General features: G+C 36.6%; 1 protein-coding gene across 3 annotated transcripts; it reads left to right on the forward strand.

Moving 5' to 3' along the window:
- Positions 1–2914: 2914 nt before the first annotated feature.
- On the forward strand, positions 2915–13814 carry DPY30 (dpy-30 histone methyltransferase complex regulatory subunit). Of its 3 annotated transcripts, XM_043604199.1 has the most exons (6): positions 2915–2933; positions 5018–5117; positions 5223–5294; positions 5380–5427; positions 11117–11259; positions 13470–13814. In XM_043604199.1, exons 3-6 carry the CDS (start codon positions 5259–5261, stop codon positions 13540–13542), a joined length of 300 nt encoding a protein of 99 aa, XP_043460134.1. In that variant the 5' UTR covers positions 2915–2933; positions 5018–5117; positions 5223–5258; the 3' UTR covers positions 13543–13814. The 3 variants fall into 3 exon arrangements, with proteins under 3 accessions (XP_043460134.1, XP_043460133.1, XP_043460132.1); XM_043604198.1 differs by lacking the exons at positions 2915–2933; positions 5018–5117 and adding an exon at positions 4870–4978; XM_043604197.1 differs by lacking the exon at positions 2915–2933 and having other exon boundaries at positions 4900–5117.
- The last annotated feature ends 2320 nt before the right edge of the window (positions 13815–16134 follow it).

Here is a 16134-nt window from a genome sequence, read left to right on the forward strand (position 1 = left end):
ATAATATGCAGTAGTGACTGTTTTTTGACTGACTAGCCAGCATCCAATCCCTTTCTTTCCCCTTCCTACCCGTTCTAAGATTTTCTCTTGTAGAACCAACCCTCTTCCATTGTACCATGTTCATACAATTCTGGTGGGATCAACTACTACCAGGAATGGGCATTAATTCAGATTAGCACATCACATCCACATTATCAACATAACTGGTTCAAGACGGATAGATTAAAGGAAAGTTCAGGTTTTTGGTACATGGGTAAACCTAAGAGAAGTGATGCTTTCTGTCTTTGAATATGAAAAAGAAAGCAAGCTGTCCTGAGTACTTGTAGCAACGATATCTTGACCATGAGAAATCAGCCTGAGAATGAAGGTGATATATAGAAGAGATGAAGGTGAGAAACTTGTAGATAAACAGTATAAAATCTAAGCCTGGAGGCACCTGGCTGGTTCAGTTGTAGGAGTGTGCGACTCTTGATCTCAGAGTCATTAGGTGAGCCCCATCTTGGCAGTGGAGATTTCTTAAAATACTTAAAAGCTATGACGAGGGTGCCTGGATGGCTCAGCTGGTTAAGCAGTCTGATTTAGGCTCAGGTCATAATCTCGTGGGGTTTGTGAGTTCGAGCCCTATGTGCGCCTCTGTGCTGACAGCTTGAAGCTTGGAGCCTGCTTCAGATTCTGTGTCTCCCTCTCTCTCTGCCCCTCCCTCGCTTGCACTCTGTCTCTCTCTCAAAAATAAAAAAATAAACATAAAAAAATTTACAAGCCATGAATAGAGTGTGTTAGCTACCCACCTTATTACCACTGGAATTTTCAGTTGTTACTCAAAAAGTCTTGCTTGTTGTTTAACAAACTGGAGTTGGGATTTGTTACTGGAATCCCAAAGTATACTAATACATTTGTCCTCTATTTATGCATAGCTAGGAGCACCACTTTTGGAATTAGGTAGATCTGGGTTAAAATTTCAACTAGCCATGTAAGTTATGTAACTTTATATGACATTTTCTGAATCAATTTTATTATTTTATGGGGATAATTGTATTTACTTTACAAGGGATTAGAATATTATGTGGTAGAATATGTAAATCATTTCACAGGGTGCCTGAATCCAGTTGGATGGTTTTTTTTTCACCCTAGTTGGACTTCTAATTCAATTTTTTTCTGCATTCTCTTACACACGAATACATCAGTAATGCATTCTGATAATGATACTATAGAGAAACACTTTACACAATAATCTGGTATTATTGTGTAGTAAATTAGGTGGCATAACTACCAATTTCTATTTTACTGACCAAGTTTGTCTTTAAGAAAAGAAAAGGTTTGGGGCATCTGGTTAGCTTGGTCAGAGCATGCAACTCTTGATCTTGGAATGGTGAGTTCTAGACTCATGTTGGGTGTAGAACGTAAAAAAAAAAAAAAAAAAAAAAAAAAAGAAAGAAAAGGGAAAGAGAGAAATGATTTCAACAAGTATTAATATGGAATGGCTCTGGGTGTCTTAAAATTAAAACATATCATACTTATATATTGTACTTATTACTTAATAACTCATGACCTATTTATAAACATACATTTAAATTATTTGGATTGTAAAAAGAAAACATAAAACATAAAATCAACACTTTTTTTTTTAAAGATTTTGTTTTTAAGTAATTTCTACACCCAATGTGGCGCTTGAACTCGCAACGCTGAGATTAAGAGTCACATGCCTTTCCATTTGAGTTAGCCTGGTGCCCCTAAAAATCAACATTTAAAAAAAATTGAAAATCTCTTAGGAAATTTTGGGGAAAAATCTAAATATAACCAACCTCTTATGTGAAATGGAAATAATTGACAATTTAGGGACTGGGAATTATAGGAAGTTTAGCTTTTTTATTTTTAGTACTCTCATTGCTAAGATCATGGCTGTATCATAAAAATCTGAATACACTCTATTAATGTCTTTTAACAGCCCATTTGACATGTTCCTTGGTATATCAACATTTCTGAGATGAGGATGGTGGTAACGGTGCTTGGGCATGGGGTTTGGTAATGGAGACAAGGGAGTTATGGGTAGAGTAGTTGTCTTCTAATATTAGCCACCAAAAGACACTTCCTTGGAAAGCTATTAAGCACATCTGGAATATACATTTCTAGGTCTTCTTCAGAGGTGGTTGGTGTCCCTGTGCACAGACTATTCTCAGGAGGGTCTATTTACATTCAATAAATTCTATGTATTCCTCTGCAAAGACATTTGTGTTTGTGTGTGTGTATGAGTGTGTGCTGAATCATGCTCTTTATTTGAGCACTTGCTCACAAATCAAAAGAAAAAAGACTAGAAACAACAAAAAAGGTAGAACATAGTCTTATAAAGAAGTAGTAAATGTAGATAAAATAGAATGTTTCACTTATGTACCTTCACACAATGCAGTTTCTTCTGTTTTATCTCATTTTATCCTCAACATGAAGAACTGTTATCCTAATCTACATGTGAAAAGACATGAAGCTCAGAAGAGTTCAAGTATTTGCTTATTTCCATGTGACAAACAAGTGAAGGAACCAGGTTCTGATATTCATCTAATCCCAAATCAAGCTTTCTCTACTACAAATATTGCATTATTCCAAATAGGTATCATCTAATAGGTTAATATTTTATAAATGGGATTTGCATCAAGTCTATAAAAAGGTTCAAGCACAGTAATTTGTCTTTGTTATTCTAGATTCTAGAATTCTAGTTCTAGAATCTCTAAACTACTGTCTCCCTAAAACCGCAAGAAAGACAGAAAGTCTAGAGTAGTGCTTTGGCGCAAGTGCTTGCTTTCCTTATAAATTCACTTTGGAAAAAAAACTTACTGAATATAAGAAACAAATACAAAGATGAATGTAATAAGATTTTTCTCTTTGAAGAACTAAAGAATCTAATTGTGTTTGACTGCAAACAATGTATAAGGCAGAATGAGGTAAGCGCTGTAATGGAAGGACATAACAGAAGCAGATGAGAGAGTGCTGAACCAAGTTTGGTACTCCAAGTTCAAATAACAGTTAAATGTTTTTCTCATTCTTTTCATTTATCCCTCTCTAGAGAGTACACATTATTGCAAATTTCTGTCATAATTATGGTTCTCAGGGCCCATCCTCTTTAGAATCTTTAATTTCATACAAGCACTCAGCATTCTGCAGTCTCTTCAAGTAACTTTACACTTCCTATCACTTTTGTGCTAGTTCATTTAAATCATCTGTAGTTGTCATGTTTTTCTCCCACCTCTCTGTGGCTATGTATTTTTCTCTGAATTTTTCAAAAAGTTGTAAATGTAAAAATTTTAGTGAAGCTTTTTGTAAACCATACTTAGAAGTCTCTTCTAGATTGAGAGAAACCTGGCTGACAGTTAATTGTGTGTGTGTGTGCGCGCGCGTGTGTGTATTTACCAAAAGGAGCAGCACATATGTATATATGTGTATATATATAGAGAGAGAGCACACAAACACACGCATATATACAAAGATATATAGTCTTTAGTAGTTTCAGCATATATATTCATACTCAGCTTTGACTATGAATCAACTCCATATATGCTGTGAACCTTATGAAGTACTAAGTTATATAGGACAGGGTCCCTGCCTTGAAGGAGCTCAGTCTAGCTTCCCACTTTACTAAAACTGTTGGCATTTAGAAAATATAAATTAGCAGCTCTCAGTTACTTTCTGGAATTTGGAAATATTTATTATGCACCTATTGTTTTGGGAAATGTATGGATATATGCTGATATAGTAATGCACATTAACTATTAAGTTTCCCAACTATTCTCTAGACTTATTTGCTGTTATTTCCCATGCCTGAAAAGTATTTAATCTTAATATATGTAGTTGTCAATTTCTATTTCCTACACTTATGCATCCACATCTTTGCATCAGTCCTACATGAAAAATCCTCAAAGTGCCACATGGTAACTACCACCAATTACAATACTAATCAAGTATACTTTACAAAATTAAACTTTAAAAATGTACCCACAAGTCTAGTTACTAAACAAATTTATTTCAGACCTTTATCAATTCAGTTTTTGCAGAGTAGCAAAATAAAGTTGTATTCTACCTTTTTCAAAATGTAATATTATAATCATAAATATTTCTGTATTTCTAGAGTAATGACTTTTAATAGCTTACATTCCTTTATGTTGAAATGACATATTTAGTCTCCAAATATTCCATATGAAGTTTCCAAATTTTCATATTACAAGTGCAGCTACAAATGGGATTGTTGAATCAAAGGTAGGAACTTCAGTGTATCACTTTTATTTACATTAAAATAAATGGAATTTATTGAAATTAAAACAATCTTGTTTGCTATTTACAAATTGTATGTAGGAGGCATATTATCCTTTGTGTTTTTTACAAATACAATAGTATCAATAGTATCACACTTTGGAAAGCAGGTTGCTTTTTGCCAATTTTGATACAAGTGTAAAATAGCTTTAACATCGCATATTCACAGATTTAAGGACTTGACCAGAGCTTACCATGAAACCCCTAAATACTGCTTCTTCCCCCATCTGTTTAGAGTAAAACACTGACATTCTTTCGTAGACTCCTTAGCTTAGGTCTGATTTTTTTTAATAAAAACCACCCAGCGGGTGGGTGATTTTGCTTCCGCGCGGAAGGGCTTCGGCAGAAGCTTTCAGGCAGCACCGCGGCATGGCGGGGCTGAACTCCTGCCAGTTGCGGTGGTCACTGGGTCTGCAGCTGGGCTGGCTCTTGCCTTGAGTGGGCAAGTTGAAGGACAAGTCTCTCGCGACCTCCTGGGCCACATTTTGACCAGGACACTGCGGACCGCACAGCGCAACGTAAACTCAGGACAGGTCCAAGGTACCATCCCGCCCCAGGTCGGCTGGGGAGTTCTGCGCAGGCGCGGCAGTCGTGCGACATCCGTCACTTACGGCTGAAGCGGTTTGTGCTGGGAGTTGGTGGCGCGGTGCAGGGCTCATAAGAACGAGCGGCTTGGGCGCGGGTAATCAGCTCCCTTTCCCCCTTTTCCCACTTCTTCTAGGTTCTTGGGACTACCGCGGAGCTTCCGGACCTGATGCGGGCGCCCTGTCTTGGACTGTCCCACCTTGCTCCTCTACTGCTCCGGGTGCTCCCGCGCCCAGGTGGGGGTGAGGGGCGGGGTCGGGGGCTGGGCTGGGCTGGACTCCATCCTGGCATCTTCGTGTTGAAATCTCCCGGGTAACTCGCCGTTCTTCTTGTTTTCCAAGACTGGTTTCCGGGGATTGTGACTTGCAGGGTCCGCCATGGAGCCAGAGCAGATGCTGGAGGGACAGACGCAGGTACCAGGAGGCCCTGGCTTCAGGGTGGCGGTGTGCAGCGAGAAGGGGCGGCTCGTGTCTCAGTGACCTGTGTTTTGTTTTCTAGGTTGCAGAAAACCCTCACTCTGAGTACGGTCTTACAGACAATGTCGAGGTAATTCGCCCAGTTCTTTTGCCGTTTCTGAGCGTCTCTTATGTGCTGGAGAAAACTTAGGATCCATTTTTACCAGGTTGCTTTGCACGAGGGAAAACTTTTATCTCAGCATGAACCAAACAGTATCAAGTTATGGGTAGCTTGTTTTATTAGTGGTACTAATGCTTCGTGGTATACAGAAGTCCAAATTACTTTTGAGTCAAGAGTTTGAACTTCTGAAAGTGATATAAAGAAACAAACATGCGTCACCAATGGAGACTGTTAGAATCGTTTTTGCTTGGTGGCTATTGATGAATCTGTTGGGATATTCTTTGGAAAAATTGCGCATTAAAATTACACCCATTGTCTTTGTAGCAGAATAGTGTGCTGGTGGAATGAGTAAGTGTTGTGTTCTTTTTGCGTTCAGTAGTAGATGCCTTTGGAAGCTGTAACACACATAATAGACATTGTTTTTGTCTTACACATTGAAGTCTGAATTCAAAGAGTACACACAAAAAACATACACAAGTGGATATACTTTCCCAGAGCTTTTGCATATAAGTGCTAGGAGGTTGTTTAAAAGTGGAAGTTACGGGTGCCTGGGTGGCTCAGTGGGTTAAGCATCCGACTTTAGCTCAGGTCATGATCCCACCGCTCTGGGTTCGAGTCCCATGTGGGGGCTCTGTGCTGACAGCTCTGAGTCTGGAGGCTGCTTCAAATTGTGTGTTTCCCTCTCTCTCTGCCTCTCCCTCGCTCATGCACTGTCTCAAGAATAAATAAACAACAACAAAAATTAAAAGAAGTAGAAGTTATTTTGTAAATGAATGAGTAAATGCTAGAGCAAATGAATTAGCCAAGGCTGGGTGGGATTGGTTAGGAAAATAGAGGCTTCCAGGAGATGTGTATGTTTTATTGGGGGAGAAAAAAAAATAGGGAAAGACCTTGCCAGTGATTAAGTTTGGATAAATGAGTGCAGGAGTATTTCCAAGCGAAGTAATAATAGTAGCAGCTACTATTTACACAAAAGAAAACTTTGTGTAAAGTAATTACACCAGTTTGTGTTCTATTCCTTTAAGAAACTTCTTTTAAGGCATCAGCACAATCTTTCTGTGATGGTGCTTGTGTACGAAGGCAGAGCCGTGATACAGTACAGCAGTGTTTCCCAAAGTGTTTCTCTCAAGTCCTCAGACCAATTTCCATGGAAAAGTGAGGAAAAAATGAGCGGAGGGAGTATTTGATAATGATACATTGTTTGGTGATTAGTCTTCCTGCTTTTATAATTTAAAAATGCCCATTCTCTTGGGGCACCTGGGTGGCTCAGGTCACCATCACGCAATTCCTGAGTTTGAGCCCCACGTCGGGCTCTGTGCTGACAGCTCAGAGCCTGGAGCCTGCTTCGGATTCTGTGTCTCCCCGCCCCTCCCTTCTCTCTCTCTCTCTCAAAAATAAATAAACATTAAAAAATGTTTAAAAAAAATGCCCATTCTCTTACGAATTAATGGTGGTAGTAAAATAATATATTTATTTATTTGTAAGTTTTTACTTTGGAAAATAGAGTTCATTTCCCTATGTTGGTCCCTTCATTAATTGTGTAATTTTGAATTTGATGTTTGTGATATCTGAAAGTCTGGAAACCACTACAGTTGCTGCTACTTTCTGTCTTACTCCATTTTGTTTCCTAATTTCTTTTTGGGGGCTTGCTTTATGGTTTATAGCATGCAAGTCTAGCTTAACAATTTACCTTCAAGTGGTATTATTTCTTTTAGTGTGCAGTGTAAGAACCTTAATGACAGTGTTCTCCCATTGTCTTTCAACTGGCCTTTGTGCCATTGTTATATACCTTCTACATATTTTATAAATACCATAAGTCATTATTTTTATTATTATTTTTTTTAATTTATTAAAACTTTTTTTTATTGGTTTTCGTGATTTTTGAGAGGCAGAGAGAGACAGAGTGCGTGTCGTGGAGGGACAGAGAGAGAGGGAGACACAATCCAAAGACAGGCTCCGGGCTCCAAGCTGTCAGCACAGAGCCCGATGCAGGGCCGAACACACTAACCATGAGATCAAGACCTGAGCCAAAGTCGGTCACTCAACTGACTGAGCCACCCAGGCGCCCCCATTATTTTTACTTTTTTTATTTTTTAAAGTTTATTTATTTGTTTTTGAAAGAAAGAGAGAGTGCAAGCGGGGGTTGGGGAGAGAGAGAGAATGAGAGAAAAACCCAAGCAGGCTCACTGTGCAGAGCTGGATCCAGGGCTCAAACTCTTGAACCATGAGATCATGACTGGAGTCAAAATCAAGTGTTGCTGCTCCCTTAACTGACTGTGCCACCCAGGTGCCCCTCATTATTTTTATTTTCTTTAAAAAGTTGTCTTTAAAGAGATTTAAACAATAAAAGAAAGGAATATTTCACATTTACTCACTTATTTACCATTTACCATATTTACCATCTTGACTCTTCATTCTTTTGTGTAGATGGAGATTTCCTATCCGGCATCATTTTCCTTCTGCTTTAAGGGCTTCTGTTAACATTTCTTACAGTGTAGGTCTACTGGTAAGGAAGTCTTCGAGCTTCTGAGTGTCTTAAAAAAAGCGTTATTTTGTCTTTATGTTTATTTTTTTAATTTATTTTTTTGTCTTGAGATATTTTTGCTGCGTATAGATTTGTTCTATTGTCTTTGGCTAACATTATTTCTGGCAGGAAATCTGCAATCATTTCTGTCTTTTCTTCTCCATACTTAATGTGTCTTCTCTGGGTGTTTTTAATTTTATTACAGGTTTTAAATAATTTGATTATGATATGTCTTGGTGTGTTTTTTCTTTTTTTAATTATTTTTATGTGTCTTGTGCTTAGGATTCATTGAGTTTCTTGGATTTGTGGGTTTAGAGTTTTCATGAAATTTGGAAAAATTTCGGCCATTATTTCTTCAAATATTTTTAAATACTGTTAGCTTAATTTATTTACGTTTTCCTTTCCCTTCTTGGAGATGTGGAATATATTATAATAGCTGGTTGATGGCATTGCCTATTCTATCATCTATATCATTTCTGGTTCTCTTTCTGTGGACTGAATTGTTTTCCTCATTATGTGTAGTAGTTTCCTGCTTCTTTGCTTGCCTGGTGATTTCTTATTGGAGGCTGGGCATTATGCATTTTATCTTGTTGGGTACTGGTTATTTTTGTATTCCTTCAAATATTCTTGAACTTTGGTCTAGGACACAGTTAAGTTACTGAGAAACAATTTGATCTCTTTGAGGTTTGCTTTAAGCTTTTCCAGGTGAGACCAGACCGACCTTTAATTGAGGCCTAATATCCTCCTCTTGCATCTCCCCCAAGGCTCCGCATATTATGTGGTTTTCCAGTTTTGTGTCACAGGAACATGAACTATTCCTGGTCTTGTGTGAGCTCCGGGGATTCTGTCTCCTGCTTATTTTAGGTGTTTTTTCCCTTAGCCTTGGGTAGTTGCCCTACATCCATGCACTGATAAGTACTCACCTGAAGACTGCAAAGCAGTCTCTTTAGTGTCTTTCTGCACATTTCTCTCCTTTCCATGTACTCTTCAGTACACTGTCCTGTAAATTCTAGTTGTCTTGATCTCCCTGAAGTTTCAAGTCTGTCTTCTCAGCTTGGGGAGATTGCTGGGCTCTGCTTTGGTTCTTTCTGCATTGCATCCTATATGTTTTCTAGCAGGAAGCAGTAGCCTATGACAATCGTAGGGGTCGCCTTTTTTCCCTCCTGTTTTTGTGATCATTGTTCTACACCGTTAACATCTTATACCTTTTTTTGGAGGGGGGTGGATTTGTGTGTGTGTGTGTGTGTGTGTGTGTATATATATATATATATATATATATATATATACACACACATATACATATATATCAATTAATTCAGGATTTTGGCTTAACTAAAATTAAGCATTAGCAGTTGGCACATAGTGCATATTCATTAAATATTTGAATGAAAGATGAGAGGATTTGGTCAAGGGGTTTTATTATAAAATATATAGGAGTTAATCAGGTATTGCTTAATTGAAGCAATTAATTGCTTCCTTATTGAAGGTATTGGAATGTCATGTAACTGACTAGTTTTTGTCATATATGGGCATTATCTGTTGAAATTTACTGAGGAACAGTAAGTTTCTTAATCCATGAGCAAGTAAATAGATATTTTATACATTAATTAAGTACAGAACATTATCATCTTACTAAGTCTCAAAATAAGATGGAAAAATCATGAGCCTGATTAGAGTAGTTGCCTGACATAGTTGTGGGAAGTGTCTTTGGAAATCATAGTACATATATATTGTAGGTATATGATTAAAGTTTTTTTGTTTTTTACCACTTTTTACAAAATAAAATTGTCTAAAAAAGCTAAGTCTAGAAAATGTTTCTTTGTTGTCATTGACTCATTTATATCCAGTTTGAGTATGATTGAAGCAAAATTCATTTTTAAAAACATTTTTTTTACATTTATTTATTTTTGAGAGACAGAGTGAGACAAAGTGAGAGTGAGGGAGGGGCAGAGAGGGAGGGAGACACAGGATCGCAAGCAGGCTCCAGGCTCTGAGCTGTCAGCACAGAGCCCAACGCGGGGCTTGAACCCACAGACTGTGACATCATGACCTGAGCTGAAGTCGGATGCTCAACCGACTGAGCCACCTAGGTGCCCCAAAAGTTCATTTTTTAAAAAAGATTTTAAGTAATTTATACCCCCAACGTGGGGCTTGAACCCACAACCCTGAGATTAAGAGTTGCATGCTCCAGTAACTAAGTCCTCCATGTGCCCCAAAAGTTTATTTAAATGAAAGTGTTCTTAATAGTGGTTTGTCTTGTAGATAGCAACTTATTTCTAAATTTCTAAAATGGTCGATTTGTAAAAGAATGCAAAGTTTTTCAGTAAAGATGTCAGATGAATCTATGTGAAAGACCTAAATTTGGGGGTTTCTAGGAGTAATAGTATAAGTCGTTTCTTAAACATCATTTAAATATCACATTAATGATCTTTTCCATATGATCCTCATTTTTTGACTATCATTTACTTTATTTTTTCTTAATTCTGTTCACTTTTAAAAATCATGAATGCATTTCTTTAAAAAGAAACCAATGGAAAAACATTCTCATTTGATAGAGGATAACCATAAACAAGAAAATAGTGAATGTGAAATGGTGGGGATAAGTTTTAGCTATATTCTATTGCCATTGGAAAGCTCTGAGCCTGAAGCCTGCTCTCTCTGTTAAGAGTTTAGCAAGTGTTGCTAAAGTGTTACACACCTATTACTACGGAAGTGAGGCTTATCCTTGATAACTGCCTGTGATGAAAGAATTGAAACAGGACTAGCTTTCTCACTGTGATTCAGTGCTACTTATTGTCATGTCCATATTTTTTGAAGCATATTGTAGGAAAGTATTCTTATGAAAGAAAGAAAAAGCACTTGTATTTATTCCTAAACTGGCAGAAAGAGACAGAAAGAATAGAATCTAGAGATAAGACATTAAAAGAATAGACACTATGGTGCCTTCACAGAAGAAAGGCTTAAATGAAATTTAGAGATGGGTCTGATTTTATTTTGGCAGAGAGATTTGCCCTACCATACCAACTCTCTGGTCATTGATTTGCCTTTTCTACTCATGTCATATTTCCGTTATTTTTTGTTTAGCACTCAATCTAGTTATTTGTAATATACATGCGTGTTTTTTGAATCCACTAGAGGATAGTAGACAATGAGAAGATTAATGCAGAAAAGTCATCAAAACAGAAAGTGGATCTTCAGTCTTTGCCAACTCGTGCCTACCTGGATCAGACAGTTGTGCCTATATTATTACAGGGACTGGCTGTGCTTGCAAAAGAAAGGTAAGATAGTGTCTGCAAATGGAGTTCCTGGAGAAAGCAAAATAAAGACTTCCCTAAGTGAAATCTCATTAGTTATCATTAGTTATGTTTAAGTATTTCTTGCAATATAAAGAGTTAATAAAATAAAATATAAGTCAGCCCTAATATCATCAATTAAGACACTTTCATTTATCTCTACTGATCTTAGATCATATGCATATTTGTAAAGATTTGCAATTGTGTACATGTAATTTTATCTCCTTTTTACTTAATATTATAAACTAAAACTTTTTCCATATCTCTGCATAGGCTTTGTGATTATAATTTAAATTATAACAGTATTGCAGTTAGCCATTTTCTTATTGTTGAGCTCTTAGGTCCAATTTCCTTTGTTATTATAGGTTAGCAGGCGACCTGTGTTATATGTTTTCATGCCTCTTTTGCTTTTGTTTCATTACTTTCTTATGATAAATTTCCAAGAGTTGATTTGCAAGTTTGAGGAACATGACTCTTTTTATAGTGTTTGACACATAATACCATTTTTCCATCCAAAAACTTATCCTTAAGTTTCTTCCATTATCATAGTCTTAACAGTGTGACTGTTAACTTTTCTTGTCAAGGTATTTTGATTTATATTTATTAGCAACATTACAGTTTTTTCTGTACATGTTTTTTCCTAGTAATTCTGCCTAAATTCTTTTTGTATAAGCAAATCCAATAGGGAAAATGTTTTTATAAATTAGTTATACGTATAAAAGAGGATTTATTTATGACTGCAAGTTATGTCTCGGCTCTAATTCTGTCAATTAAAATATGGGCATCTTTTATATTTTCTTGTTGTTTACAGAAATCCAATATATTAGAAATTATAAATATTACTTTAAATGCTAGAAGGAAAAATTTGAAGAAGTTTTTAAGTAACATGCTATTATTAAAAACCATTTTTAAGGAAGGAATTCTGGCAAAATTATTCATGAAATTAACCATAAATATTATGTGAAAAATGTTGTTTATGTCTAGGCAGTTCAAAAGGCTATTTAAAATGGTAAAGGAATGTTTTGAGATCACTATAAATGAATTCTAAATACGCCTTTTCATAGTAGGATTTTAAATATCTGATTCCCCCAATTTTTCATCTTTCATCTTCATTTTTCAGCAAGCATAATCTATGGAAAAGTGATAATTGGGAAATGACATCTTCTGTTAACATTTTTTCCTAGTTTTATTGAGAAATAATTGGCATATATCGCTGTATAAGCCTAAGGTATATACCACGGTGGTTTGATTTACATATATTGTGATATGATTACCACAGGGCATTTAGTTAACATGCTTCATCTCACATAGATGCAATAAAAAGGAAAAAAAAATGAAAAGAAATCCTCCTTGTGATGAGAACTCTAAGATTCTACTCTCAACAACTTTGCTGTCTCTCACACAGCAGTGTTAGCCGAGGTCATCGTGCCAGATATCACACCCCTGGTGCTTATTCATCTTGTAACTGGAAGTGTGTGCCTTTTGACCACCTTTCTCCAGTTCCCCATTCTCCCACCTCTTAATTCTAAAAAATATGTTTTAACTTCTCAGGTGTGCTGTAGGGTAGCAGTATTAGAATTATTATTGATTTAAATATTTGAAGTAAAATACAGGTGACTTAAAATATAATAGAACTTACTTGTCCAAATGAATGTTGATTCCTTTGATTGGTTTTTTGGGAGTTCATCCACTCGTCTCAGTGATGCTACAGCCATTTTCCTATATTGGTTTTGTACTCTTATTGAAGGATGATACTTGTGGAGAAAATTGTGCATGTCATAGGTGTACACTTCGATGAATTTTCAGAATCCAAACATACCCACAAAACTTGCAGTCAGATCAAGAAACTGAGTACTGTCAGCACCCCAGAGTTCTCCCTGGTGACCCCTTTAAGTCCTTATTTCAATATCCTGGGTAATCGTCATCCCACTGTCAAACATTACATTTTTGAAACTTTGTGTTTTAGAATTGAGTTTATAGCCAGATTTAAGTCATACAAAAATCTCAGCCTCTTTAAACCATATTGTTGACTAACTTGCTTGTCTGTTTCACTTACCATATTTACTACAAATGGCCTTTGAGTGTAAAATGAAAATTAAATTTAAAAAGATGTGTTTTTGTTAATGGAATAATACATTTAAATTAATACACCTAGAATATAAATTTCTAAATTTTGAATTTCTTTTCCCTTCCAGACCACCAAATCCCATTGAATTTCTAGCATCATATCTTTTAAAAAACAAGGCACAGTTTGAAGATCGAAACTGACTTATTGGGAAGAACAGAAAAAATTTTGTTTCTACTGTAGATTTACATGATTAAGAGGCAGCTTTAATTGCCAAGATTTCCCCCCCCCTTTTGGAAGTATAAGAACCTTCAGGACAACAGAACTTATTTCCGGAATTGCAGAAGAAAACATTTCCCTTATTTTGATTTAATCACAATACTTATTTAATGAGTGTATTCTGTGCAATTTTTTTCTCAGATTGTCTTTAACTTTGTTTTTAAAATGACCTTCAAAATAAACTGTTAAAACGTCATTATTTGAAAGTAGTTTTTGTTCTCTATGACAAATATTTTATATGGTTCAGTTATTTTCATGAATTGCTTCTTTCTTGGGTCTTAGAATGCTGCAAAATTTTACAACAGCATGAAAATACAACAGAGTCAAGTTTAACATAACAATCTCAGCCAGTTTTTCTCTTTGTTGTCCCTGGACCTCCTGGAGGGTGGGATCTGGGCATCTTCAGTTTTTAACATCACAGGTGATTCTAATGCACAATGAAGTTGGAGTACTGATAGAGGCATTGTGGAGGGTGTACAATATCCTTCATTGCTCTAAACCTTTATGGTAATACAATAACAGCTGTCGTTTGTTGCAATTCTGTGTGTCAGGCATAAGTACTATTTTACTTAAATTATCTTTAACATTAGCAACTCTACAAAGTAGATATTGTTATTCCCATTTTGCAGATGAAACCTTTGGAGAGGTTAAGTGACTTGCTCAAGACCACACTGCTGGTAAGTGCTTGAATGGCATTCAAACCCAGTTCTGCCAATGTGTTGTTGATAGCTAAGTGAGAAGTACTTGTGCAAGTTAACATCATTGCTGCTTTTTGCAATAGAAAACACCAGCCAGTCCTTTCTGGGGGTCTGCTCACTTTGTCCTATATGAAGAAATTAAATAACTCATTAGCTCAGAAAAAAAAAAAAAATTGTCTGAAGAAAGCCAGGCAGGAGAAATATTCATTAGAGGAAGTGATTCTCAGTGGGGAGTGACTTTGCTCTCTCACCCCAGAGGACATTTGCTAATGTCTAGAAACAATTTGGTTATCACAACTGAAGTAATACGGAGTTTTACTGGCATCTGGTGGATAAAGGCCAGAAATGCTGCTAAATATCTTATAATACACAGGACAACCTGTGTGCCCCACCTGTCCCCAAGAATTATCCAGCTCAAAATATCAACCAGTGCTAAGGTTGGGAAGCCCTGGTTTAGGGGCACATGGCTGGATCCGTTGGTAGAGCATGCAACTCTTAATCTCAGGGTCATGAGTTTGAGCCCCACATTGGGCATAGAGTTCACTTTAAAAAAAAAAAAAGAAAAAGCTTGCTTTGGAAGTGTATTAAAACTAATCATGTGAGGGCCAAGTTAGGAATTTAATGCTAATGACGTATGTCTTAAAGTTCACTTTTTAAATTTTTTTTTTTTATTTTTTAAAATGTTTATTTTTGAGAGAGAGACAGAGTGTGAGTGGGGGAGGGGCAGAGAGAGGGAAACAATTCAAAGCAGGCTCCAGGCTCTGAGCACAGAGCCCAATGTGGGGCTCAAATTCACAGACTGCAAAATCATGACCTGAGTCAAAGTTAGATGCTTAACCGACTGAGCCACCCTGGCACTCCTGTCTTATAGTTCACTTTAATGCAGCAAAAGCTTATTTCAATAGGAGTGACACTTGTGGGGAGGTGACATGGTTTTGATTTAAAATTGCATATCTATATATTTGAATAGGAAAAACCTGTAAAGATTGGGATCTCTTGCTTATAGTTTCCACAAATATTAATTCTATCTGATTCATTTTGGTTATTTGGCTAGCTCCTACATTAATCTGCCTGAGTCTTTTTAGTGACATTTTTAACATTTGATTAAGTAGTAACTGGGTAATTTTTATTAAAGCACCAATAATTTTATCATCTTGACAGCAGTTCTTCACCTGTGACTCACATCAGAGCCACTTAGGGAACTTTTCATATTTGTTTCATATATAAATAGTCCTGGAGAGCCTGATTCAATTGTGATCAAGCCTGGGCTTCTGACTTTGACAAAAGCTCTTTAAGCCATTCTGATATACACCTCTGGTTAATGACCACTTTGAAGTGATGCAGTACTCTGCCTAGTGCTACATTATTTCTGGTGTTCTACTGAATTCTCTTTGAGATGGGGTTTAAATTACTCACTCTTGAAATTGATCCTTTTAAAAGTTACAGCTGAGAATAGGCATATTTTGTGCTGGTAGTACACATGCTTCTTACTGAATGCTTATCATGTACCAGGCACCCATGCTAAATACATGAATTGTGATATAATCTTCAAACCCTGTGGGGTAGATTTAATTTTAATAACTCACTTTTAGATGAGAAGAGTGAGATTTTTTTAACTTGCTCAAGGGGAAATAAGTTTGGGGCAGGGATTCAAACCCAGATTAATGCTATATTACCTTCCCTTAATGCTATGTTACCCTCTGCTTTAATGTTCTCAGGGGTGCTTACAATTTTTCTTTGGGGGAAAATCAGTTTGCCCTTGTGTGTGTACAGTAGGAGGCCTTTTATCTAGTTGGTAGACAGAAAAGCGAGTCATGG

This window comes from Prionailurus bengalensis, chromosome A3, assembly GCF_016509475.1.
Source record: "Prionailurus bengalensis isolate Pbe53 chromosome A3, Fcat_Pben_1.1_paternal_pri, whole genome shotgun sequence".
Taxonomy (NCBI): Eukaryota; Metazoa; Chordata; class Mammalia; order Carnivora; family Felidae; genus Prionailurus; species Prionailurus bengalensis.

Bases quoted from the DNA above. Each gene is read 5' to 3' on its own strand.
- DPY30 (XM_043604199.1), top strand. From the start codon at position 5,259: ATGGAGCCAGAGCAGATGCTGGAGGGACAGACGCAG. The intron at 5,428-11,116 runs GTAATTCGCCCA...TGAATCCACTAG, and splicing joins GTCTTACAGACAATGTCGAG to AGGATAGTAGACAATGAGAA. The intron at 11,260-13,469 runs GTAAGATAGTGT...TTTCCCTTCCAG, and splicing joins GCTGTGCTTGCAAAAGAAAG to ACCACCAAATCCCATTGAAT.